This window comes from Pangasianodon hypophthalmus, chromosome 16 (assembly GCF_027358585.1).
Source record: "Pangasianodon hypophthalmus isolate fPanHyp1 chromosome 16, fPanHyp1.pri, whole genome shotgun sequence".
NCBI lineage: Eukaryota > Metazoa > Chordata > Actinopteri > Siluriformes > Pangasiidae > Pangasianodon > Pangasianodon hypophthalmus.
This window is the reverse complement of record NC_069725.1, coordinates 20325019-20351352: the sequence shown is the minus strand read 5'-3', so window position 1 is coordinate 20351352 and position 26334 is coordinate 20325019. Positions and strand designations below refer to the sequence as shown.

The 26334-nt window shown below is 40.7% G+C and overlaps 2 protein-coding genes across 2 annotated transcripts; both read left to right on the top strand.

Moving 5' to 3' along the window:
• Positions 1-523: 523 nt before the first annotated feature.
• Positions 524-18459, top strand: nr1d4a (nuclear receptor subfamily 1, group D, member 4a). The gene is made up of 8 exons (XM_026920084.3): positions 524-1565; positions 11122-11421; positions 11535-11623; positions 11719-11863; positions 14664-15241; positions 15833-16018; positions 16189-16399; positions 16939-18459. Exons 1-8 carry the CDS (start codon positions 1550-1552, stop codon positions 17133-17135), a joined length of 1722 nt encoding a protein of 573 aa, XP_026775885.1. The 5' UTR covers positions 524-1549; the 3' UTR covers positions 17136-18459.
• Positions 18460-21879: 3420 nt separating this feature from the next.
• mfsd5 (major facilitator superfamily domain containing 5) lies at positions 21880-24295 on the top strand. Its single transcript, XM_026921228.3, has 2 exons — positions 21880-22037; positions 22469-24295. The coding sequence occupies exon 2, from the start codon at positions 22581-22583 to the stop codon at positions 24009-24011; it is 1431 nt and encodes a 476-aa protein (XP_026777029.1). The 5' UTR covers positions 21880-22037; positions 22469-22580; the 3' UTR covers positions 24012-24295.
• The last annotated feature ends 2039 nt before the right edge of the window (positions 24296-26334 follow it).

The following is a 26334-nucleotide window of genomic DNA, read 5'->3' as shown; positions in this document are numbered from 1 at the left end:
TATTAGTCTTTAGTCCACAGTGTTTAGTACAGATTGGTACCTTTATTTCTGAGAGTTATTAGACTTTAGTCCACAGTGTTTAGTACGGTTTGGTACCTTTATTTCTGAGAGTTATTAGCATTAGACTACAGTGTATAGTAGAGTTTGGTACCTTTATTTCTGAGAGTTATTAGTATTTAGTCTACGCTGTTTAGGTTTTTATTCCAACCTACTTTTTTTAAAAGGTGGTTGTGATTCTATATCAAGCTTACAAAAGACTTAGAAAAGGCATTTTATTCTTTTGTAGGAAAGCATTTTCTTATAGAATGAAATTTGTAATTCTTATAGGCTATGTGAAAAGTCGGGTGTATAGGTTTGCAGCCACCAGAGGGCGCTGTTACCTGTTTTTTCTCCCTGTGCCTTTGTCCCTGCGTGTAGTACTTGGATTTTTTTTTATTTATTTATTTTTTTTAGCTTTTATAGATGTTTAAACGTTTAAATAGAAATGCTTGTGAATTTACAACCTGAGTTAAGAATAAACTGTCCGAGTTGACTATATAGCCTACTAGAAGAACATATGGTAACACATCTTAGATTACGCGTGTTTTTAAAATGAGTTCATTCCATGCCAAAGCTCATCTTTATACATTCCTATATTAGGATGGAGCTCTGCCACGTGACCCACACAGTGGACATCTCCAAGGATTCCCACTGGTTGTGGATTTTAATAGCTGCTGTGACTGTTGATGCAGCCTTCATGTCGTGACACTCCACGGGGCGTGTTTTGACAAGTAGCAAATGCCTTTTCAAAGCAACGCGGCGGTCACGGTGAGCTCCGCCTCCGTTCCACGTGCTCGCCTTTGCCTCTCTCATGTCTCTGTGCGGCACGCTCGAACATTTTGCATAAAATGTGTGTCAGTAGGGCAGCGATCTCTCCGGCACATGCAGAGCGCACATGCACTAGGCGGCTTTTCACCCCGCGCTCGAATATGCACATCTAATACCCCAGCTCAAATGAAAGTGCGCGGTGTTACACTAAAGCAGGCAGAGAAAACGGAGTTAGAGGGGCACGCGCGTCCAAAGGAACCACACGCGTTCTCAATAGGGTCCCTTAGAAGCACTACCCAAGTCACCTGAGCGGGATGTGGGTGTGAGGGGTGTGTGTTGTGTTATCGGTTGGGTAGGGTGGGGTGCTCAAGTTTTGACAGTCCGTCCCTGTACACAGTGGTGGCAAGAATTACTCTGAATTCTTCACTATAAGCTACAACACAGCGCGCGTGCCAGACCTGAGACGTTATTATACCGGCAAAAAATAGAGACAGCGAGAAGGAACTGCAGAAAGCTCTGCGCACCTGACAGAGCTCGGGCTTTATTTTGTGCACTTATCTCCTGTTTTGTATGCGCTTCTGTTTTTTTTTCTGTGCATTGTTATTTATGACTTTTTCACCGGTTTCGACTCGCGCACTTATTCGACACCTCTTTCACCTAATTCGATATATGCACATTTTGAGGATCTGAGCCTGACCTAAATATAGTAATCGACAAAAAGATCGAGCAAGACATATCAAGGATGGATAGCAACCCTGGTAAGTAATAATAATCATCATCATCATCATCATCATCATTATTAAAGTTATTTTCATATAATTACCATTTACATAGACTAAGGAATTTAACGCAAATTTATGTTTATAAAATATTGCTTTACATAATTCCTATAAAGCGCTTTTTGTATATTATTTATTCAGTTATCAAGTTTTGTGCCAAATTCTTGCGTCCATCCATGCTTGTTCTAACTAAGGTTCTTGGTGTCTACCTGTCCACTGACCTGCAATATTATAAAGTTAAGTGAGTTCGTATGCAAAACTGTGTGCATTTTTATGTATATGGGAAGTTAAATTGCGGTGTGTGTGTGCGTGTGCGTGCAATGCTGCTTTATTGCCTAGAAGGGCGCAACGAGCAAGTGCAAGGTGCATTATTACCTTTCAGTTTGCATACACTAGCGACAATGAATGATTGCCAACATTCAGCAGGTCTGACACAAGCAGCAGTCCGAGACACTGGAAGATCTATGAGTGCCGCACGCGCGCGCACGCTTGTAACTTCCTGTTCTGAGCATGAAAACAAACTCACGTGGAGCAGTCCACACGCCTCTGCTCCAGAAGCCCAAGTGTTGTGGTTCAGCGGGCGAGCTGCCTAAAATGAGATTCTGTAGCCATGCACCTATCACTAGGGCATGATGTAAACAGAAAAAAAAGCTGTTTGTGTGTCAGGGCCATCTAGCCTACAGCAGCTCAGTCAGATAGAGTGGCATTACACAGAAAAGTGTGTGTGTGTGTTTGGGCAGGTTTTTAGGTTAGGGTTAGATTTGGGTGTAGACATAGGATTAATCAGCTGCATTAATAATTATGTCAGTGGAAGATCCTCACAAGGATATTAAGACAAATGTGTGTGTATGTGTGTGTGTGTGTGCAGACAACACCTCACACTGATTTCCACAACTCACAGAACTGCATCTACTTTCAAAACTGATTCTTAAGTCAGCAAAAGTACTTAGCAATAATTATACACTTTTCCCCACATGAAACTCTTTTATATTATTACTTGAACGTCCACCAAAGGAACTTGGCGAGTTAAGCTTATTTGCACAGGGCTTTCCTCCGGAAGGTTATCCAGGGGCCACCAAGCCCTGCTGGATCTGCTTACCTAGTGCACTGGTCTATTAACCGAAGGATGTTTTATTGGTTCAAAGGTTATAGTCACGTTCTAGGACCCGTGATAGAAACATGATGCCTCCTTTTTAACCCCTTTGATTTGAGGAAATCCTGGCTTGGCCATGTGAAACAAATAATTGACTTGAAAACATGCCACATGTCACTTTATGACTAGCAAAACATAATTACTGATATGGTACACAGAAAAGAAACATAGCCTACATCATGACACGTGATTTTGAAAGGGACTGTTACTCTGTAAACAGACTAAAACAGACTGACAAATATTGACATAAGCCACTTGCAAGTGATCTACAGTTCCACCACACAGCTAGGCAGTAGAATAAAATGAAACACTGCCAAGATTATGGTTATATCAACCAGTTGATATTTGGTTTTATTTGCAGTGCGGGTGAAGTTATTGTACACTTTAGGGGAACACTTGGCACATAGACTTGACACATAAACGCTCTCAGACATAGCCTGATGGTACCAAACTGGACTTTTCATTGTAACTGGGGTGGTATCATCAAGGGTATCTTCTGTCCATCCATCCATCCATCCATTTTCTGTACCGTTTATCCTACACAGGGTCACGGGGTAGCCTGGAGGGACTCGGGGCACAAGGCGGGGGATACCTTAGATGGGGACACCCTGGGCCAGCCCATCGCAGGGCGCAATCGCACACACACTCACACACCACAAACAATTTGGAAATGCCAGTCAGCCACATGTCTTTGGACTGGGCGAGGAAACCGGAGTACCCAGAGGAAACCCCTGAAGCAAGGGGAGAACACGCAAACTCTGCGCACACAGGGCGGAGGTGGGATTTGAACCCCGACCCCGGAGGTGCGAGGCAACAGTGATAACTACTAAACCACAGTGCCCCATCAAGGGTATCTTTTCACCTGGAAATGTGAACATGGTATACCTTTGAAAAATAGTTTAAGGTGATAATTGGACCTTTAAAGCATTACTCTAAAAATTACGCTATATGCACTGTCCCAAGTAGCTTAATAGAATCATACTAAAGGTACAAAAAGGTGTATGTTTCATGGTACCACCTCAGTGACAAGGGAAAATACTGTTTGGTATCTTTATATCTATCTGAGAGTGAAGGGTTCTTTGTATCTTTGTATAGTTAAGGATTCTTAGCTTCCTAAAAGGGTTCTAGTTTGAAACCCTTTCGGATGAGGTTACGTTATTGTAGGCTTCTACATAGGAAGTTTAAGGGTTTCCTCAGAGGGAAAACCACATAACCCTTAAGGGTTCTAGATTCATACTGATGCCTCTTATCTTCTGTTAGGACTATCTAGCTCTGTTTGTCTCATTCTGGCTTAGATCTTTTTCCATTCCTGTAGAGAGAACTGCAGTAGTGGATATTGCTGCACTCTTAAACCGAGTCCAAAAATTTCAGCTATGGTCAGAAACCTGATATGCTGTAAACAATACGAAAGAAAGGTCATATGAGGCAATAGATCTGAGTGTTGAATTTCGCTGGGTAGCGGCGCTAAATGCAGAATCAGAAGAGAGAACTCCCATCTCTTCTCACCCAGACCAGATCTATTTAATTTCACTTTTTTAAAATAACAAAGCAGGCAAGGCTCCGCCCACGTGCGCGATATCCTTTCCTCGTTCCCTCGCGCGCCTCCGTTCTCCTTCACGTGGATGCGCTCTCTCGGCCGCGTGCGGCGCGTGATTCCCGCAGCACCCCCCTCCCACCCTCACCCTCCCTCTCTTCTGCTGCTCGCGACTCTGTTGTATATTTCTGTGCCCGCTGCAGAGAGACGAAAAGAGGGAGGTTGGTCAGTGGGTCAGAGATTTCACCGAGGAAATGTAGCGCGTCGTCACGTTTTCCGCCTCATGCAATATGTTTTTTTTCCCACCTAAAGGGGTTTATGTTTAACAGGACTTAGGACTATAAACCTCGTGAATGGTGTCCTAATATATTTCTTGTTATATACATAAACAGAACAAGAACATCTTGATAAGAATGCGATCCCAAAGCATAATGTTGGGCTTTTTATTGCTACTCTGTTATTGCTTAGTGGTTATCACTGTTGACTCGGACCTTCAGGGCTGGGGGTTCAAATCCCACCTCCACCCTGTGTTCAGGAGATTGCATGTTCTCTCTGTGCTTTGGGGGTTTCTTCCGGATACTCTGGTTTCCTCCCCCAGTCCAAAGACATGCACTGTAGGCTGATTGGCATTTTCACATTGCCCGTAGGGTGCGAATGGGTGTGTGTGCGTTTGTGCCTTGTGATGGGTTGGCATCCTGTCCAGGGTGTCCCCATCCTTGTGCCCCGAGTCTCCCGTCTCCAAGCTCCCCCTCGACCCTGTGTAGGATAAGTGATACAGAGAATGGTTGGATGGATTTTACCAAGAAAAGCATAAATGACTCTGTCCTACAGACTTTCCCATATCAGAAGTGTACTTTACAAAGCACTGGCACTGGAGACTCCTTCCGTAAATGAAAAATAAACATCTCCTTACAAAAAATCTTCATGGTTTTCTTTATTAAATATCACATTTTTATATAAATAACATTTTTTATCCATTTATTATTAGCCTTAGGTTTTGTAGATCGTCCCTTATATGAGTTCCTGCAAATGAGTTGTTACTATAGAAATGATAATGTATTAGAAAGAATGCATTAATAGAAACCTTGAATTACATCCAGTACTACTGTCACAGCTGCTGTTATAAAAAAATGAATCAACAGTGAGTTTTTTAGATAGTGTATCACTTATAAAGAACTTGATTCAAATAGTCCACTGTGACTTTGACCTACTTAGAGAAGTGATCCCTTTTTATTAACAAAAACTGAATGTTGATGGCGCAGCATGCTGTGTATCTCTACTCCCTCTTAAACGTTTTTTTATTTTCCACTAAACCTTCAAGTGTGACGTTTGAAACTCTGTAAAGCGCTACAATACAGCAACAGCATGACTCACATGCCCCTACACTTTTAGACACTGAAACATGAAGATGATATTGAGATCACTCTGGATGGCACCCATGCAAGCCAAGGGATTTTAACATTTTGCAGAGACGGTAAAGGGAGGGGAAGAGCAGAGTGAGACGGGGAAATGATTGTGCCTGCAGAGAGCTCACGTTCCTGTGTCTGACTTTACTCACAGGCAGATTAAAGTTTGCATGGGTAATCTAAGCTCATGATGAGCTGTTAGGGTCCTGCTGATTCTTTAATTCACATGAGTATTTCCAATGACCCTAATTTAATATCCTTTTCCTTTTATCCTGCAGAGACCATGCCTAAGAACAGTCTTTTACACTCGATAATGCAGAGATCATTGCAATTATTAAAATGATGACATGATATGATAACAAATATTTTCTAAGAAGTTACCAAGTGTGGAACTTTGAAGTGCATTTCTTCACCAGAAGCTGGCTGTTCATTTATTACTCTATTTCCATGAAATTCTCTGTGTTCACATGTTGTCTAGCAGTGAGTGTATGTTGTCTGGGTGGGGCTACTGAGCTAATCTCAGGTAAAGACCTGAGTCACACACATGGAAGGTCAGGCATGGCAGTGTGTCAACACTAAATCCCACACACACATGCTCTAGGATTATTAAAAAAAAAACGTGTTAACCAAATGATGTGCAGCATGAGGTAGCAGCAGCGCTGAAGAGGGGCCGAGACAGGGGAAGCATCTGTTTATATTTTCCTCACTCACCGAGTAGAGGTTATTTGCAATGTGCAGCTTGTAGCCTCAAACCTTTTCCTGTTGTTTACTGAGGAGCCAGTGACGGCAGAGTTCAAGGAACAGGCTACTGTAAAATGACTGTTAAGAATGTATGGGGTTGAGTAGACCGTACCAGACCAGACATTTTTAATTTTGGCTTTTTGTTCGGATGAGGATATGTGCACTTGTAGTATTGCATGTCCAAGAGCATTTTCATAAAAAGCTTGTAAATAATAAATGTAGGCCTGCAGATGTGCATATTATTACATAATTTTAGCCCGAGGAGGCAAACTGTGGTCCTGGAAGTCCAAAACTAACTCGTGTCAATAAATAAATAAATAAAAACAAGAAACAAAATAAGTTCATGTAAATGCAGGATAATAATCAGGAGATGTTATGTGTTCGTTTGGTGGAAAGTAAATTGAAATGATTTAAATGTTTCCCATTAGGAGTTGATTAGTCATGACATGTTTGCACTAGGGCTATGAAACTAAAGTAGCTTACAATTAATGAAATTTACAGCTAGCAGCTTAGCATTGTGCAAATGGCATGTCCTAATTGCCATAAACCTGCCTCAGAATATGCTGAGTTGTTAAGCTGTTATGTAGACTTGCTTTATGGTTTCTGGAACCACAAAAATGCACTTTAGAGCTAAAAACAGTAGTAGCAGCCATTTTGAGGCCAGAGTCATTTTCACATTTGGTCATCAGAACCAAGCGACAGACTTGGTTCCAGTTCATGTTTTAAAGAAGTTGACTATTTTTATATGAACTTAATCTTTAAACCATTTAAACCATGGTATTACTTCACATAATGGATTTCATGGTAAGTGTGTGATGATTGCAGGCCGGCAGATTGCACAATGCTAAACTTGCTCACCTTTCTTGTTTGCCATATTGGCCTAGTCACTCCAGTCAAAACTAATGAAGCACACTTTGGACATCAAACATGTCGTGATAATATTTGGCAAAAAAGGGCAGCATTGTGGTGCAGTGGGTAGCATTGCCACCTCACAGCTCCATGGTCCGGGTCGATCCTGAGCTCACGTTACTGTCTGTGCAGGGTTTCCTCCAGGTTCTCCGGTTTCCTCCCACCTCCCTAAAACATGCCAGTAGGTGAACTGGCTCCTCTGCCTATTGGCTACCCCGAGATCTGAATGAGCGTGTGAATGTCTGTGTGTGTGTGTGTGTGTGTGTGTGTGTGTGCAGGATGCACTGTCATTTACTGGCTTCCTATCTGGGAGGCTCACGCCTAGTATTCCTGGGAAAGACTCCGGATGCACCGTGACTATGACCAGTGGTTTCTGAAGATGAAAGAATAATGAATGAATTTTGGTAAAAAAAATAAAAAATAAGCGGATTGTGCAAAGTATGAGATTATAACATAGAACATCATAAATCAAACAGATAAGGTTATAGCAGTATCCATGGTTTATAGATGTGTACAGAATCAAGCCGTGTGATTTCCCTACACATACACACACACACACACACACCCCTAATTAGCTAATTCGAGTTTAGTAGAGCAGAAACATGACCAAAATCTGGTTTGAGCACATCTGATACATTCTTCTGTAATGTAAACTCAACCTTTGCAAAGAATAGTGCTTTAAAAGCAACATGTCACTTCTCTCCAGTCTTATATGGGTCACAGGAAAGAGTAATACTATCAGTCATTTCTTATTATAAGATTCAGACTCGGCTGTGGGAAAACGCGGTGGATCAAAGGTCCAGCCAAAGCCGCAGAGCACATTCTCACCAAACGTGACACTCCCTCCCCGCCTGTGATCCAATTCGCGCAGTGGCAGCGTTGCAAGACAGCAGAGACGTCCTTGAGCGCGCGCCACTGACATGAAATCACGGAACCGATCTGTGACGTTGTGCACGAGACCGCGGATTTCGCAGCTCCATGTGAGGAGTCGGTCAGGTGCGGCTCGCTGCTGGCTCCGTGCCACAGGAGCGAGAGGAGCCGCTATTGGTGTGGAGGCAAGAGGCGTGAGAGCGCGCGGCCACGTGACACCAACACGAAGTCAGCTCATCCGCGTCGCATGACCGGAGATGCGGGAGGATGTGGTGCAGGAGAGCACGGGAAAAAAAAAAAGAAAGAAAGAAACAAAGGGGGAGGATGCACCACAGGAGCTAATGCTGTGCCAAAAAAAAAGAAACAAAATTAGGCCACTAGATCCGCAAGTAAAAGATTAAAGAGCCTGTTAAAAAATCTGAAAATACACCCTTAGGGAAAAAAAGGGCCCTTTAAGGTCGGGTCTTCATTGGGTATTTGGATAAGGGTTGTTCAGCATGTACCCCTCTCTTCCTCTGGGAAACACTCAGCTGTAGGGTTCTGCAATGAAAATGTAAAGATTCCACCAGAACAACTGAAAAACCCTCAAGGGTTCTAGATTTAATCTAGTTTTTTTTTTTTTTTTTTTTTTGCTTCAAAGATAAGGATCAAGCACTCAGCAACGGATATCCAAAAACAAAAACAAAAACAAAAAACCTGTAGCTATACCTACATACTGTTACCTTTTACATTACCTAAGTATAGTATTAACAACTTCTGATTTATAATCACATTTAAATTTATCCAAAATTTATTAGCTCATTCATCCACTCCACTTATACTTTCAGAAAATAGCTTTTTACTGAAGTGTGCAGCATTTTCAAGCTCTACAGCATGGGCTCTCAGACCTTTTGCAGCCATGAACCTCTTTAACTGTAAAATACTAAAGCCATGGACCCCCTTCGGAAAGATTTATTTTATGAACATAATCCAACTCTTCCGATATTAGGCTCTTTATCTAAAAGTGTACAGCAATGTTCAGGCTATTTGTTAAGATTTTAATTCCTGAACTTTCCAATAACAGTAGATTAGCTTCAAGTTGATGTTATTTCTAGGCCTGCATGCTGTACATGAGTTATTGTTTGGATTAAACCTATTTGATTCAAGTAAGTCAATAACTACAAGAGCTCAATTATAAATATAATAACAAAATAAAAAAAAATTGTGGGCCCCCTGTGTGTGCTTCATGGACCCCATGGAACCATGGCTCTATAGTATATCTCATAATATTGTTGCGATACTTTAATGTGGTTTTAACGTGGGGATATGGCTATGTAAATCTACAGACTTAAAAAAAACAATAAAGTTCTCTAAAATATAATCTCTTAAAAATAAAATCTCCATTACAATCAGTTGTTTGGTGAATACATGTGCCAGCAATACTGTTTTAACACTTTTAACACAAGCCTGCTTTTATTAGGGATGCACAATATATTACTTATTAATAATTAATGCGTTATTGGCCCTTGCAGTACTTATATTGTAGAGGAATGCAAGACAGAGTCCTAACTGAGCTTCAAAGATTTTATTGTGTGCTCTCAGCATCCAGCCCAACCTTAGGCATTGCAAATGAGTGTTACTGTTTATGATTGAATGAATGACAATATATTCAACATATTGCACCATGTGACACAAAGAGCTCAGCACTGTTTTAATATATTATGTGGCGAATTATTATCAACATTATACACATAACAAGATATTTGCACTTTAGTATTCTATAGTATTTAGTTCATATTATGCAGCCCCTTCAGCGATCCGAGATTACACAACTCTGCATCACTTTACTCTGAATTTAATGACTAGTTCAGAGTAAAGTGCACAACAAAATCTTGCCTGACTTGCTGGACCACTTAGTTTCTTTATTACTGTGTAACCTGTACTGTGTAACTGCTGAAAATGAGTAACATGAAGTATATTAATGTGCTCATTCCAACATGTTATCATTTTTATACTAACAGCTACTTTCTGTTCTAACAGCTACAGCAACTTGTATAACAGATACACCACATAATCTAAGACTATTAATAAATAATTAAAAATGTAGACGAAAAAAGTTGTTATTTAAGAAAAATGTATAATTATTGATATGGTGGGGTTTTCTGTTAGGAGATGTTTATTTAACATTTATCGAAGTCAGTGCTTTGTATTAGTCAGTAGGTTTTCCGCCACAGGAAAGTCTTCAGGACAGAGGAATTTGCGCTTTCTGGTTTAGAGCTGTTATAACCTGCGGGATGACAGGAACTAACTTGACTTATTGATGGTCCACAACATTAACTGTAACTATAAACAGATAATACATATAAAGGAATAAAATACTCATGCTCTTATAGAAAAATAATCAACTTTGAGGAGGAAACAACATCATACCATCCCGTAGCTGATTATTTTTCCTATATCATGCCCAGTCATGTTTTGCTCCATACATAATAAGATACATAAAGCCACATTCTGCTTGTGAGATTCTTATGTTAGTGATCAAATTTACCATTATAATCATACTATTAGTGTAAATCTTCTGCAGTTCATCCTGGTATTAGATAACTTATATTAGTGTCAAAGTAAACAATTTGGGCTCACAAATATGTCACAACCAGTCATTGCACTACTTTTTGCATTGTGCAGGTGAGCTTGTCATTTGGGTAATATGAGTCCCTGGTGTATCACATTTCTAAATCTCATCTTATCAGCATATTTAATGTCCCAGTTTTGAACACAACTGGGTGAAACTGGGTGAGTGAGCTGTACTGTACTTTATTTTGCACCAAAGAAGGTCTAGGAGTTATATTATGAAAAGTAAATTCATAAATTCTGCGGTAAACTGGTACAAACCAACAAGACACACATTTGTTTGGTGTTTACTTCTAATTGGGCTTTTTTCAGGAGGTGTTATACTATATGCTGGCTCCAGTGGCAGTGCCAGCCCAAGCCCAGGAAGCCCATCCAGTGGGTACCAGACCCAGTCGCCCTCCACACACTCACAGCCTTCATCCCCAGAGGAAGTCACCTTCACAGAGATTGGTGCTCTGAAACAACATGGCAGCAGTGGGACCCCCTCCTCTCCCAAACTGGTCTTTCAGTTCCCAGAGATCTACAGCAGCTCAACAGCATCCTCCAACCAGAATACTTACTCCCACCCCACTGCAGGAAAGAGGCCATGTGGCTTTACTGGCACCTTCACCAGTAAGCACCAGATTTCACTGTCCTTAAAGATAAGACGCTTAGTCATAACACTGATAAATCAATTCTTGTTTTTTTTTTTTCCTAATCTCTTTCCTTCTGTACTGTTCTCTCAGAAGCAGGAGGTATGGTCCTACTCTGTAAAGTGTGCGGTGACATCGCATCAGGCTTCCATTATGGAGTTCATGCATGTGAGGGCTGCAAGGTAAAACCCTGACACATTTCGATATACAGGGCAATGAAGTTCCTCCTGATGGAGCCCCAAGCCTCACTGTGTCTCCTGATTTTCACTCCTGCCAGGGTTTCTTTCGCCGCAGCATTCAGCAGAACATTAACTACAAGATGTGCATGAAGAATGAGAATTGCCTGATCATGCGCATGAACCGCAACCGTTGCCAGCACTGCCGCTTCAAGAAGTGTCTGGCTGTGGGCATGTCCCGTGATGGTGAGTGTCATCATTGCCTGTGTCCTGCCACCTCGGTATCGCAAACACAGCTTCACAACAGGCTTCCAAAGGCAGAGAAAAATGAAGGCTTCACATTTCTCAACCTATATTCTCCATTTAGCTTTTGCACAGTTAGGAAGTTTTTAAGAGAGCACATCTTTTTTGGCTGAAGTGCAGCCTCGCTCTGGTCTTTCTTCTGCCCTTTGCAGTATGTTATGCATCTCCTCCTCCCTCCCTCTCTCTCTCTTTCTCTCTCTCTCTCTCTCTCTCTGAGCCAGTTTGGGCCTTCTCCCTGCACACTCCCTAAGCTCTCCTTCCTCCACCCATTCCACAGACAATGATTTATGAGGGCTGGAGTCATGCAGTCCCTGAAGCTATCCGTCATCTGGAAAACTGCAGCAAGTACAAGAATTATTTTGGGAAACTGGAACACAGGCAACTAGATTACCCCACATGTGCCCTTATGATAGCTCCTGCAATGAATAGCCTGCCACTGCAACAATTAAGCAAGAGTTGCAGAAAATAAAGAGGTGGCTCTGTTGCCCCCTTGGTGAAACAATGAACCATTCATTTCCTGTTTCTGTAGTTTTCTCACCAGAAAAACACATAATAAAGAGAAATCAACACATTATAAAATGACTAAGTAGGAAATATTTGCCTGGCCCAGAAAACAAAACAAGACAGCCACACACATTGTGACCTACTTAGTGGGTTTGGTTTTGGCTTCATGTCTTCTCGTCAGTGTCGGCGCTACCAGCTGTGGGACAATATCAGATATTTGTGAGCGTGTGGGGTATAAGCACAAGTAGGTTATATGGTTGATGGTATGATAAGGCACGGGGGGGGAAAATGTCTGAAAAGGTACATAGGAGAGTAGGCAAGCATTCCTGTTGACCCTTAGGAGAGTGTCAAGAACCACAACCTAAAAACCCCTTTCTTTTGTTGCACCTATTGCACAAACAGGAAAACCTCATATAACTGCCTCTTCACCACATTAAAGTGGCCGCCCTGATTTCTACTCAGGCCGTTGTGTGATTTTAGCTTTATGATAGAAGCAGATGTTCAGTTTGACACGATGGCACGGTTTCACTTCCGCTGTTATCTTACCATTTCAAAAAACCAGGCCTCAATATAGGGCTTATAGAAATAAATCCGTTACAATGTTTTGTCTCAGTGGAACATAAATGAGTGTGGCTCTTAGACTTGTTTTTAATAGAGAAACGATTTACATATGTCAGTTCATACAGTTGTCTAATATTCCATAATGCAAAGATGACTCATTTGTAAGAAGAGCTTGACATGAAGGTTCTCTCAGCTATTTCATCTTGACTTCTTAAACCTAAGTTTGAGATTAGTAGAGCAACTCTCTTTAAGCCTGTTTTACACTGTGTGATTTCAGCAGTCTTGAGATTATTACTTTTCACACTATATATGATCTCAATAATCATGGCTGAATCCTTCATATCACTTTATATGATGAAGATCTTCTAACAATAGACCCATGATTAAAGAAAATGACTACATTCTGCTTAAATGAAAGAGTGTGATCCAGGTTCATGCAGAAAATGGGGTTGCATAAACAGAAATATTTGTCAAAGTAAGCTTAAGGTAATCAGGATATTTTTTCTGACCATTAGCATGTTTTGTTTACCATTGCCAAAACTATTTTTGTAGCTGACACATGAGTTTCACAGAATCCCATGCTGTCTTCTTACTGGTAGCAGCAGTCACACTGAGATTTTAATAAAACATTTCTGACACTTTGTTGTTGGCTGTCTTTCTAAGACCACTGATCTCAACTCACAGCCAAAGATTTCGAAGTCACACATTACAGTTTGTAATCGTACAATATGTGACATTTGTCTGCAAAAGCAAAATCATTCCAAAACTGTACAATGTAAATGTAGCTCTAGTGTTTCAGCTCTTAGCCTTGACACCCTCTAAGGGCCTGATCTGGTGCTGAGTTTTCCTTTCTTCATCACACTCTACTTGTGTACTGTTCTCTTTTACTTTTTTCTCTCCAGAGGTTTCTTTTCTCCTCTCATGCTGCTCTCCTATATCCTAGGCTTTCATTCTCCCTCTATATCTTCTCTCTTTCATCCTTCTCTCCACTAATTTTACTCACATTTTCACTCCTCTGTTCCATTCTATATATTATCCATTAAATTTTTTTCTTTCTTCATTCTTCTCTCTTCTCTTTCCTTTCTTTATTCTCCCCTTCTCTACTTCTCTCTTCTCTTTCTGCTCTCTCTCCCATCCAGCCCAATGAACCCCTGCTCTAATGGGCATCAGTCTTTTTACCCACTCACTGTTTAACATCACGTTTTGCCTGCCCCACTGCCCTATTTACTAGTCGAATGAGGGAGTAAGAGGAGAAGACAGATGAAGAGAGCAAGGGAGAAGAGGAGGGACAGAGAGAAGGAGAATGAGCGGGGGCAGTATACGGTGACATGGGTCCTATTTTTAGCGTAACTGGCTGATGGATATTTTTAGAGTAGGAGAGAGGACCAAATAAGAGGTCTTTTTAGATGATTGTCTGATGTTTTGGTCATATCTGGTCAGGTTTTCTCATGAAAAATAGATTTAAATATCTTAATGGGACCAACCCGGCTAAAAAAGATTAAATGAACATATTAAGGAGCGCACCACAATCTGAAATTGCGTGCACTTTTGCTATTTCTCCTAAAGTATCATTCTCAAAGAACCTATGTCCAACCTACCCCTACTTTGTACCTAGTAATCTGGCAATTTTACATGATCGTTTAACATAGAAATCCATGTTTCTTTGTGTCTCTCTTAGCTGTGCGCTTTGGCCGCATCCCTAAACGCGAGAAGCAGAGGCTGCTGGATGAAATGCAGAGCTACATGAACAGCCTGAACGAGTCAGCCAGCTTGAACATGGCTTCCTCCCCTCCTTGTGATCCCCCGACCAGCCCTATGGAGATACAGCCCAAAGAAACTATTGGCTCCATGGCAAAAGCCTATCAGGACATCTTCCCAAGTGCTCCCGACCGCCTGACCAAGAGAGCAGCTGGCATCAACACCAGCAGCAGTGTGCCAACTTCCTTTCAGAGCACCACCCCTCAGGAAAGCAGCTTCTCCCATCACAATACTCCTGCAACGTATCACTCTGGAGTACCTGTGGGTTACACAGTAGCTGGTCTCTGCCCTGGACAGCAAATGCCCAATGACAACAAATGCCCAATAGCCTTAGTGGATAATGGTCACTATCAAAACCATGCTCCATCCAATCAAATCCCATGCCAGTCTACAGTTAACCCATCTCCGCAGGCCAATTACGGCAGTACTTATGCAGCTGGGGAGATGCAGGCTCAGACCTCATGCCCGTGGAAGCTGGTTGCAGGCTCCAAAGTACTGGTGAGAAGTGCCTTTAATTTGTAGTGGTGTAATGAATTTACAAGTCTGTGATGAAGGTGTCCTATGAGAAAAGGCAAATATAGCATAGTATAGAATAGTAAAGAAAGTAGAAGGGTTGTCAATTCTGCCTATGCATTGCCACTTCTCTCTTGCATGTCTCATTTTGTCTTAATCCAAATACATCACTTATATATTCACTTTTCTCTTTGTTACTTCTTGTGGAATTCTTCTTTTTTTGTAAAGAGAGACTGTTTATGCGACTGACACTGAATTCAAACACTAACATGGGTAGTCTTTTTCAGTTCATTTAGTAGCTTTTAAAATTGGGGTTTGAAATGTATCATAGTGGAAACCATAATTGCAGTGTAAAAAAAAAATAAGAAAAATGAAATACGTTGATACATATCGGAAAAGAATACTCATTTAAAGGGCTGACACCTCATTTGGACCAAAATTTTAAATTGATTTGCCCTAACATTAAGTGGTATATTATTTATTATATTCCAGGAACTAACTTAAAACATTTTAACTTGCAAATATGGAAATGCTCTGAATTCAAAATTTACTTTCTACCCTAATCTGTCTTTCCAGGCCTGCCCTCTGAATGCATGCCCAGTTTCAGCGCCAGGCGTCTCAAGCCAGCAGGTGTGGGAGTCTTTCTCTCAGTGTTTCACCCCTGCAGTGCGAGAGGTGGTGGAGTTTGCCAAGGGCATCCCAGGGTTTCAAGACCTGTGCCAACATGACCAGATCATGTTGCTCAAAGCAGGCACCTTTCAGGTACAGATGATTGATTTTGATGGCCTTGTCTCATTAATTCCAATCTCTCTAGCCATATTTATTCCTGATGTCTATGTCTGACATTTATTTACCTATGAATAATTATTCTTCATGTGTAATTAGCTTCTGCATGTCTACATTATCATACTTTCCTCTGCTTTTTATCAAAGGTGCTGATGGTAAGGTTCTGCTCGCTGTTTAACCCAAAGGACCGGACGGTGACATTTCTAAATGGGCAGGCCTACCCACTGGCCACACTGCGGGCACTGGGTATGGGCTCACTGCTGGACGCCATGTTTGACTTCTCTGAGAAACTGGCCTCCCTCAGCCTGGAATCTGATGAGATGGCACTTTTCATGGCAGTGGTCCTAGTCTCTGCAGGTAAACTACAAACAAACACCGAATTCTGTGCGAGATACAGATAGGGATATAACTTATGTAAATCATTTCTCCTTTAAAGCTTCAGTCTTCATTTATTAGAGACACTAAAATAGAAACAATATTATAAGATTCCCACTGTTAAAATATTAAATACAACCCTAAAGCGATGTTGCATGTTGCTGTTTTAAATGTCCCACTGACAACTATGCAACATCCATCCTTTACCCAATATCTTTTATGTCTATTATTAGAAATATAAATTAGCTTTATGGAAATGGACACAGAGAACACTGGTATGACTGCAAATAAAAGGTGCAACAATTACCTGGGGACAAAATACTGAACATGATCTCATTTAATTAAACAAAAATTTAGCTAGATATATGATGTAATTTTTCGTTGGTTGAGATTTGACCAAATTTATTCAAACATTTTGATCAAAATGATCAAAACATCCTCAGGTTTTAGAACCTCTAACTAAAGTCTATTCAATTACATATAATCTGACATGGATTCTGATGATGCTGATCTTTCCGTAGATCGAACTGGTGTTTCTGACACAGCAGCTGTGGAGCAGTTACAAGAGAGTCTGATTCGGGCGCTGCGAGCCTTGGTTTACCGTCATCATCCTGATGATAGTGCACTTTTCCCCAAGCTGTTGCTGCGCTTGCCAGACCTGCGCACCCTCAACACTCTGCACTCAGACAAACTGCTCAACTTCCACATCGACCCATGAGCGACCAGCAAACTATGAACTGACATGACTGGTCATTAAGAGAATGACTTCTCATTTATCAAAAAAGAATAAGAGTGGATCATGCTAGGAACATTTCACCATTTCAAATTCATGGTCAAATTGTAAGAATTAGCAGAAACAATTTTGTGTGATTGGATGGACATGGACATGGAAAGATGGTTGTCTCAACTGATCAAAGACAAGATCTAATCTTCTTTCCAATTTATTTTTCTTCACACAATGTCCAAGACTCTCAGCACACTCAAAGCGCCTCAAATACTTTTCCAACAGACATGGCTTTCCAAAGGAAGCAGTTTCCTATTCATATCATGACTAACCAGCTAACGTATTGAACAAGGAACCAAAAAATGTTGGTGTCCTGTTTGGATCATCTATCATCTGTTTTTCTAGCACAGCCTGCAACCAAGACCACATATAGAAATAAGGAATAAAGTATAGGGACCATTTAAACATGAACATCAACATAAATGGAACGAATTACCATGTACAGAACATAAATATTACAGCCATGTAATTCATGTCATGTAGGTTTTCCAGTTGTTCATCATGTATGTATCATCAATGTTAGTGTAAGATTAAATAGCACAATTTCAACTGTATCAGTAAGCACAAGAACTCTGGTTAGTTAGTTCACATTTTGAAAGAAATATAGAAATATTATTCTTTCATCCTGGCAAAATGTAACTGAGTTGATCATTTCTGTTCCTATTCTGTCTTGGACATAGTACATACAGTATATTGTTGTCTCTCACTCTACTCCACTGTTTAATTTTTAATCTTGAGAGACAAAACCAGCAGCAACAACCCAAGCATGTTTTGTAGTTGCTTATTTTTCTGTTTCCTTGCTGTAAATATTGTACGGCTGCAGGTATGTGTGACTGAGGCAAAACAATATACATCAAAGGTATATTTGAGAGAGTGGTGGGGGTTTGGGTGCCTTCTGAAGAAGCGTTGTGGCTAATGTGTGGTTGTGGAAAAGAACCCTCACCAGGTGTGCTGAAGGAGTAATGAAAGTTCAGATTACACCAGCAGAGACCTCCAATAGCCTTTACTGAGAGTTAGAGGTCTTATCAAGACATTTGGCCTGGAGTGCACAAGATTTGTATGCAGAAATACTGGTTGTTCAAACAATGTGATGTAATCATGCTAATGTATATTTTGTAAATTATATCCTTCCATAGAAGCAAGATAAATGAGATTATGTACAGTATGTAGTAGTGTGCTGTTTTTCTACTGCATGATATTCTACTCATTTTAATGCCTAATTAATGCAGGCATTCTTAACAGAGCTACAGTGTAAAAGAAAATACCTTTTCTATCCCATGAGGGTTGAGGAACATCTCTGGGAATAAGGACTAGGTGATGTATAGGAAAGGCATTTTCATTTCAGATGTATATTTCAGGAACAGAAGCTCAGAGAGGAAAGATGGTGATCTCTTAAGGGACTTCACTTCCCATGTTCTTTACTCTGCCCAAAAATATCTTAAAGTATGAAACGAAAGGCCCTCAAAAGGAACTGAAAACCAAAGTTTTAAATGAATGTGAGGTACATGCTAGAATCTAAACGTCAGGACCCATTAAATAAAAATGCAAATAAAATACTGTACATACATTCACTGACTGTATCTTACAGACACAGATCAAGAGCTTCAGTTAATGTTCATATCAAAGATTTCCAGAATAAGGGAAAATGTGATCTCAGCGACTTTGACCATGGTGCGTTTGTTGGTGCCAGATGGGCAGGTTTGAGTATTTCAGAAACTGCTGATCTCCTGGGATATTCACATAAAATGGTGTAAAAAATAAATAAATAAATAAATCAGTGATGTGATAAAACAGATGATAAATAAACATCAAATTAGTTAGTAGTGTACTCAAAACTTGTAGGTGCATCAATACTGAGTACGTGCAAGAACCTAATGATGGCCTCATTATGGAGATATTTTATAGCAAAGATTGTCAAGTCAAAAAAGGTAAAGCATTTGTTCTCTAAAAGTCCAAGCTCAGCATATTTTAGTGTTTCCATTGCTCTAAGACATGAGACTAAGCTCATACAGGTCCACACCCAACACAAAACGTACCTCATTTTTATACTTACCATTTAGGTTTGGTATGGTCCAAATATTATATTGTGTTTGTTCAACATTTACAAGAAACAATACAAAACCCATTGGTTAACTTCCTACTTTATACCAATTATAATTTTCCCAAAACCAAATTTCCTTAGTATGTTTTGGGATCAGTAAAAGTTTTATAACCTGGTTAGTACACCTCTTTCGTGTTTCGTGGAGCCTATATAAGCATTTTTGGCACTGTCTGCTTTCATGTGCTACTGGCACAAAAACAATGATACAAAAGTAGTTTAGTAGGCTGGCTCATGTGAAACTGAACATAAAAGCTTGATATTCACTGTGAGCCATGATAGCAATCTGCTGTCCTTCCTTTAATCTCCAACCTTTTTCCATCAGGTTATTTCATTTGCATTGTGTTTTGGTTACATTATGATCCATCCTAGACTCCTGCACTTCACACTATAGTGAGTTCTCTACTCTAACATGTCTGAAACATCTCATTAGCTAATTAAAAGCCCCTAAAATAAGAACAAGACAGTGAATACACAAAGGCAGGGTACTTGGAATCAGTTTTTAATATTTTTCAGCCTCATACTACTAGTTTGCCTGTATGCAAAACACTAAAAAAAAAAAAAAAAAACATTAAAACAGCAACTGACCGTAGCTAATTAACATGCATGGTGAAACTCAGATGCTGTTCTGGCCATCTGCGACTGTGGCTTTAAGTCTACACTGAGTGAGATTTAGAATAGCTCCCCTATTAGCAATAAGCTGAAAATAACACTTCCTTCTCTCCACTGAACTGTCTCCCACCCTGTGTGTTGGACCAGTTGTATCGTCTGAGTTTTATAGAAAACGAGGATGCTCTCCGAGGCATTAATATACTCTGGCCTAAATGTAGCACCAAATTATGCCAGACAGATCAGGGTCACTTGGTTATTGACTCAGAAGATGAAAAGAGAGCACAAGTGTATATTTTAGTTAATAGATAGTTTTCTAATACCAAATACTCCTTGTCTCTTATATATACAGAATATCTTTTATGTGGGAACTGATGAAAGGTCAGAATGGCTTACCCAAATAGCAGTGAGATACACATTTCATTCATCATTTTGTGGCAAGCAGAAGGGAACAGGCTGCAAAACAGGTGGCCATGTGATTTCAAATAGATTAAATCCAAAACTAAAATGAGTCTTAATAAATAATCTCAATAAAGAATCTAAAAGCACATATTTTAGACTAACAACATCATAGAAATCATCTAGCTAAAAAATTATATACATTCTCATGTCATGTGTGTGGTTGTGCTGGGCACCAGGTTATTATTTCATGTCCTGCAGGTGTCAGAACACACTAACACACTTTAATTCTTAATTTTGCTGTATTATTGAAACAACTCCCAAATTAATAAAAAATGTATCATGACAGATCTGAATATCACAGTATGCAGAACAACATGCATATATGCATATTATGTCCATCACAATCTTGTCCCTAAACACATGGCCACTGAGGTCTATTTTATGTTTGACATTTTGTATATTTCCACAACAGTCACCTGTTCTTTTTCACTTTCTTATTTGTGCTCACTAGGTTACACCTGCAAATACATGGTGAGCATGCATAAAGGCAAGTAGGGGCATGTAAAATAGAAATGCGTGCAAGAAGATTTGGCAAACTGTATTATGCTGCCACCATGTGACCATGTGTTGTGTTATGTCTCCATATACAGATAAAATAAACTGGTGGCTCTGGTCTGCTATTTTGGTGGCATGATTTTGGTACACCTCTTCCCTTAGAACACAGGTTCCCAACACTGGTGCTTGAGTATCCCTTGTCCTGCACATTTTAGTGATATTCATGTTCCCAACACACCTGATTCAGTTAGTCAGCTGATTTAACAGCCCTTCTATGAGCTGAAGTTGATGTGTTTGAACAGGGGAAGCACAAAAATGTGCAGGACAGGAGGTACTCCAGGACCAGGGCTGGGAATCTGTACCTTAGAGAGAAGGGTCACTGCAAATCAACACAAAGTTACTCTGCCTGATCACATTTATCCTATAATGAAACATTTCTATCCTGATGGGAGTGTTCTCACCCAGACAGCACCAATCGCTGGTTCGATCCTATGCTCAGCTCGGATTACTATGTCAGCATGGGTTTCCTCTGGGTTCTGTGGTTTCCTCCAACCTCCCAAAACATGATGGTTGGTGGATTGGCTATTCCAAAATTGCCCGTATGTGTAAACGTGTGTGTGCATGATGCCCTGTGATGTTATGTTCCATCCAGGGTGTATTCCCACCTGCAACCCTGACCATATGCTTACTGAAGAAAGAATGAATGAATGAATGAATATGCTGTTGTTAATTTAACACCTATGGGAGATTCTGGAGCTGTTCAACACCTTAAGGTGCACCTAATTCAAAGGTAAAACTGACATAGGTGTGCAAAGATGAAGCAAACCAACTCAAAGCCTACTGGCAACTCCACGGAAATATCCATGGCTGCCAGTTAGGCTTGTAAATATTAGGTGACCTGACCGTTTTGAAGAAAATACGGTCAGGTTAGCAATCAGAACTGTTTGTGGAATAACGAATGCCTACTATCTGTTTGTCATTTGACTCCTTCCGGGGGCGCGTCGCTTCTACACGACTACGTCACGCCTGGTGATGTTGCTACCCGGAACCCGGAAGTGTTCGCAGAAACGGTTGTGAAAACGAATGGTGATTCTAAGACTCCTAAATAAACCTGTAATATGAGAGTCTGGAAGAAGTATCTTGAGATGAAGGAGCAGGTCAAGGCTGTTCAGGTATTGCAAACAACAACAAAAAAAGAAGCTAATTTTAGTAACATTCTTTAGCTACAGTTACATCAAGCTAACTGTTTCAAGCTAACTTGCTAGTTTGCAACGGTAATTAAACTAGTTCACTAACTTTACAAGGTGAATTCAGCTAACCTTATGCTGAGTAGTCTGCTTATATAATGCACTAAGTAGGGCATATAAGACGTTGTTTCATCATTTTTAAATAGAAATAGAGTAATTTGAATCCAGCCCTTGTTCTTTCATTTCTTAGTGGGCTCTAATGTACTAAAGGAAGTTTACAGTTCTACTGATGTACTGATCATGTGTACGACAGATTCCTGCAGTGTGCCTACATATCAGCATTACTTTATTCATTACTTATTTCACTGTTTTTCCATTGCAATCCATTCTTATCCTGTTGCACCCTACTTTTATAGCCTCTCCAAAACATAACAATGAAGTGAAATTGTGAAGAAGAAGAAGAAGTGTGAATCCGGAGCTGTGAAGACCTACATTACCAGGCCACCTGAAAGCTGACCGTGGTCTGCCATGTTTGTGACTGCATATCTTGCGTTTGTGGCCCTGGTGGTCCTGTGTGTGTGTCTGGAACTCGCAGCACGGCGCATTGCTTCTCCGCAGTCCACTCAGGCGACCGTTGCCAACCCGGCTTTCCTCTCCTTCCAGAAGCTCTTCTTAAAAACATACCTGTTGGCTCTGTGGGCTGACTGGCTGCAGGGGCCATACCTTTACAAGCTCTACCAGCATTACAGCTTCCTGGAGTCCCAAATCGCCATCTTATACGTCTGTGGTCTGGCCTCGTGTGTGCTGTTTGCCCCCGTGGCTGGTTGGCTGCCGCAGGTTCTGGGTCGAAGGCAGACGTGCCTCCTTTTCTGCGTGTCCTACTCCGTGTGCTGCCTCACTAAACTGTCTCGGGACTACTTTGTGCTCATCCTGGGACGTGTGCTGGGGGGTCTCTCCACTTCCTTGCTCAGTACGGCCTTCGAGGCCTGGTATGTGCACTGCCATGTTGATGTCCATGATTTCCCTAAAGAATGGATCCCTGTGACATTCAGCAAAGCTGCAGACTGGAATCACGGGCTGGCTGTGGGTGCTGGGCTTGTGGCAAACCTGTTTTCAGAATGGTTGGAGCTGGGACCTGTAGCTCCTTTCCTGCTTGCCATTCCAAGCCTGGTTGCGTGTGCTTGGATGGTATTTTCCGATTGGGGTAATGAGGAAAAACTGGAACAAGGAGGCCAAAGGGACAGAAACAGTGCTCATCCCGGCCCTCAAAGTGCCCCTCAGACTCGATTCAGGCGAGCCTGTCTGGAAGGCGTGCGCTTTCTGTTCTCAGAACGTCGCGTAGTACTCCTGGGTGGTGTGCAGGCCCTTTTTGAGAGCGTACTCTATGTCTTCATATTTCTATGGACACCCGTGCTGGAGCCACAGGGCCCACCACTCGGCATTGTCTTCTCCTGCCTAATGGCGGCCAGTATGGCAGGATCGTCACTCTTCCGACTGGCCACATCAGCCCGCTACCGGCTCCAGCCAGCCCACCTGCTGGGCTTGGCCACGCTGCTCGCCTTCTTCTCCTTCTTTATGCTGACGTTTTCGACAGCACCAGGCCAGCCAAAGCCTAGGGAATCGTTCCTGGCCTTCCTGCTGCTGGAGTTGGCCTGTGGCTTGTACTTTCCTGCTGTGAGCTTCCTTCAGGGCCGTGTGATCCCAGTGGAGCGCAGGACTGCAGTTTTGGCGTGTTTTCGACTGCCGCTCAACTTGCTGGCATGCTTGGTCTTGCTGGCGTTACATGGTGAGGTGTCAGGCGCTGGTGCAGGTGAGGCAGGTAGTGGCACCAGGCACATGTTCGCCGGCTGTGCTGGAATGATGCTAGCCGCCTTGCTGTCTGCTGTGAGTCTCTTCACTCTGGGGAGGAATGATGCAGACCTGCGACTTGACGGGACCAAAGGAGAGGGTGAGATTTAATCAGGATGATGGGAGAATTTCCAGTCAGTTCATAAACTGAACTACTTTGTTAAGAGAACTAGCTATTATAGCTGTATGAAGAATATTTACAACAAAATCTGTAAAATACAGTACTTTTGTGAAGTGACTACTTGTATGCCAGAAAACATTTGCAAAGTGGTCAATGGTATAGCAGACCAAAGATGCTGTTACTTTTCCATGGTTGCTCACAGTGTTGTTTCATTTTTACATATAATCTCCCAATTACAATTTTCTAAGTGAATAAATAATGTCGGTAAACTGAGTATTTATTGTTTACATTTTGTGGAAATATATATTCTGACTCAGTCAGCTCCCTTGGTAAAGATGGTATAAATTATTGGGTATATGGGTAAAAATAATTCGCTTACCCACAGTTATTTTAGATTTTCAAGGTTAAAACACTGAGTACCTGTGTTCAACAACATTTCAAAGATCCACATTAGTTCATCATGCCACATTTCTTGTTTTTGTTTTAACTGTACATGCATAGAACCAAATAAAAAGCATGATCATGTGGTTTTAAACGTTCTCTTGCAAAGTGTTGAGCCAATCCTGACAGCACAATGCCACTGATTTTTTAAAAAAAATTTTTTAAATGGAGTTTTTTTTTGGTTTTGCTGACTTTGCTATTTTCACATTTGTTTATCACACAGCTACGCCGTTCTCTAAACTTTTCATAAGTACGAAAAAAGTAATAAAGCTCTCTGTTAAGCATTTTCATTTATTGTAATCCATGGCAACTAAACAAATTATGGCTTATGAACAAACATCGTAAAAAGCACCATAAATGCATATCTTATCAATATAAAAATTAATAAATACATAAATAAATAAACAAAAAAAACCATCTGTTGTGAACTGTAATGGCCACAGTAAAAACAATATTTATTTCTGGAGATTCTGTTTGAAGGAGACTGCTTATTGTTGTTTTTTTTCATCTTCAGTGAACTACACCAGAAATTATGCACTTGAATAAATCTCTCATTTTTCCATCAGGGGTGGATGCATTTACACATTCATTTATGACTTGTAAGGCGGTGTATATTGCTCTTATTCTATAGTGTACAGTGTCAGTTGTACACTGATCTTTCTCCTGACAAATCCATTTATAAGCACTTACACTTATTTTTATCTCCAGGAGCAGAATAATGCCCCTAATAAAGGGGAAAATCAATTTTTGCCTTTGGTTAAAACTCATGTATTTCAGAAGGACTTGATATTTTGGTGTCATTTATAGGCCTAGTGTCAATTATCAATGCTTTTCTATAGAGTTTTTATTTATGTTCACTTTTTTGACACAGTATTAACACTACATATCACTTTTCTATCATCTGTGTTTTGAATCCAAAGCAATTATATAATGTGTTCTGCCTTTGTGTCATCTGTACAAGCCCATTTCTGTAATTATATACAAGAAACAAAAACACATAACTGACAACAACTAATGGCACAATGAACCACCCCATCAACTGCATTCTTGATGTTGGATTGTGTCTATTGTGCGTTTGCTCAATATAAGATGATGAGCGAGTGCTATATGAGTAATGTATGAGTGATTTTCTGATTTAGTTTCCTCTGGATATATTTCCATGGCAAATGGGTTGAATGAAATTCATCTTTGAAGAGTCACAGTACTGCACATTTCATTGTTCCTTGCTCTAGCACAAATGATTTAACCCATGAAGATCTTAACAATTAATCAAGTTGGAAAAACACTAGAGCTGTGACTCTACCCGACTAGATACAACCGATACATGGAAAGTCTTACAAGCTATAATCAATCACCTGCCTATCAAGCATATCTTAATATCCCATTTTTATAATGACCCCACATCTTAAAATAACCTAAATGATATGAGTCTAGTGTAAGCCATCAGTGTCCACTCATCCGGGTGCTAATGCTGGTGAGGTACGTTCTGCAAACAAACAAACAAACAAAAACTTTTACATGTCCATGTGCTGTTTGTGAATGTGCTGTAATCTACACAGAGTGAGTGAACGAATAGTAATTTCATGTGTTTGGCAGTATTAGGCTGCAGCTAAACATTTTATCTAGTATCTCAATAATTATCAGGGTTTGGATGGAAACCCATAAATGAAAGGTAGATTAAAGGGCAAAAGGTGAATGCCTCAAACACAAGATACTCCTACTACAGTGTTAGAGGGGGGGTATCGTTATAGGTCATGCTATAATAAGTACGCGTGTAATGCCAACACATATCACGTGGAGGAATTTGTAGTGCTTTTAATTTAGATTGTGACATTTCATTTTGCTGATTATAATCAGACTGTAGGCAAATGA

Coding starts and splice junctions, on each gene's coding strand:
- nr1d4a (XM_026920084.3), top strand. Junction 11,864..14,663: donor TGTGGGCATGTCCCGTGATG/GTGAGTGTCATC, acceptor TGTCTCTCTTAG/CTGTGCGCTTTGGCCGCATC. Junction 15,242..15,832: donor TTGCAGGCTCCAAAGTACTG/GTGAGAAGTGCC, acceptor CTGTCTTTCCAG/GCCTGCCCTCTGAATGCATG.
- mfsd5 (XM_026921228.3), top strand. CDS start 22,581: ATGTTTGTGACTGCATATCTTGCGTTTGTGGCCCTGGTGGTCCTGTGT.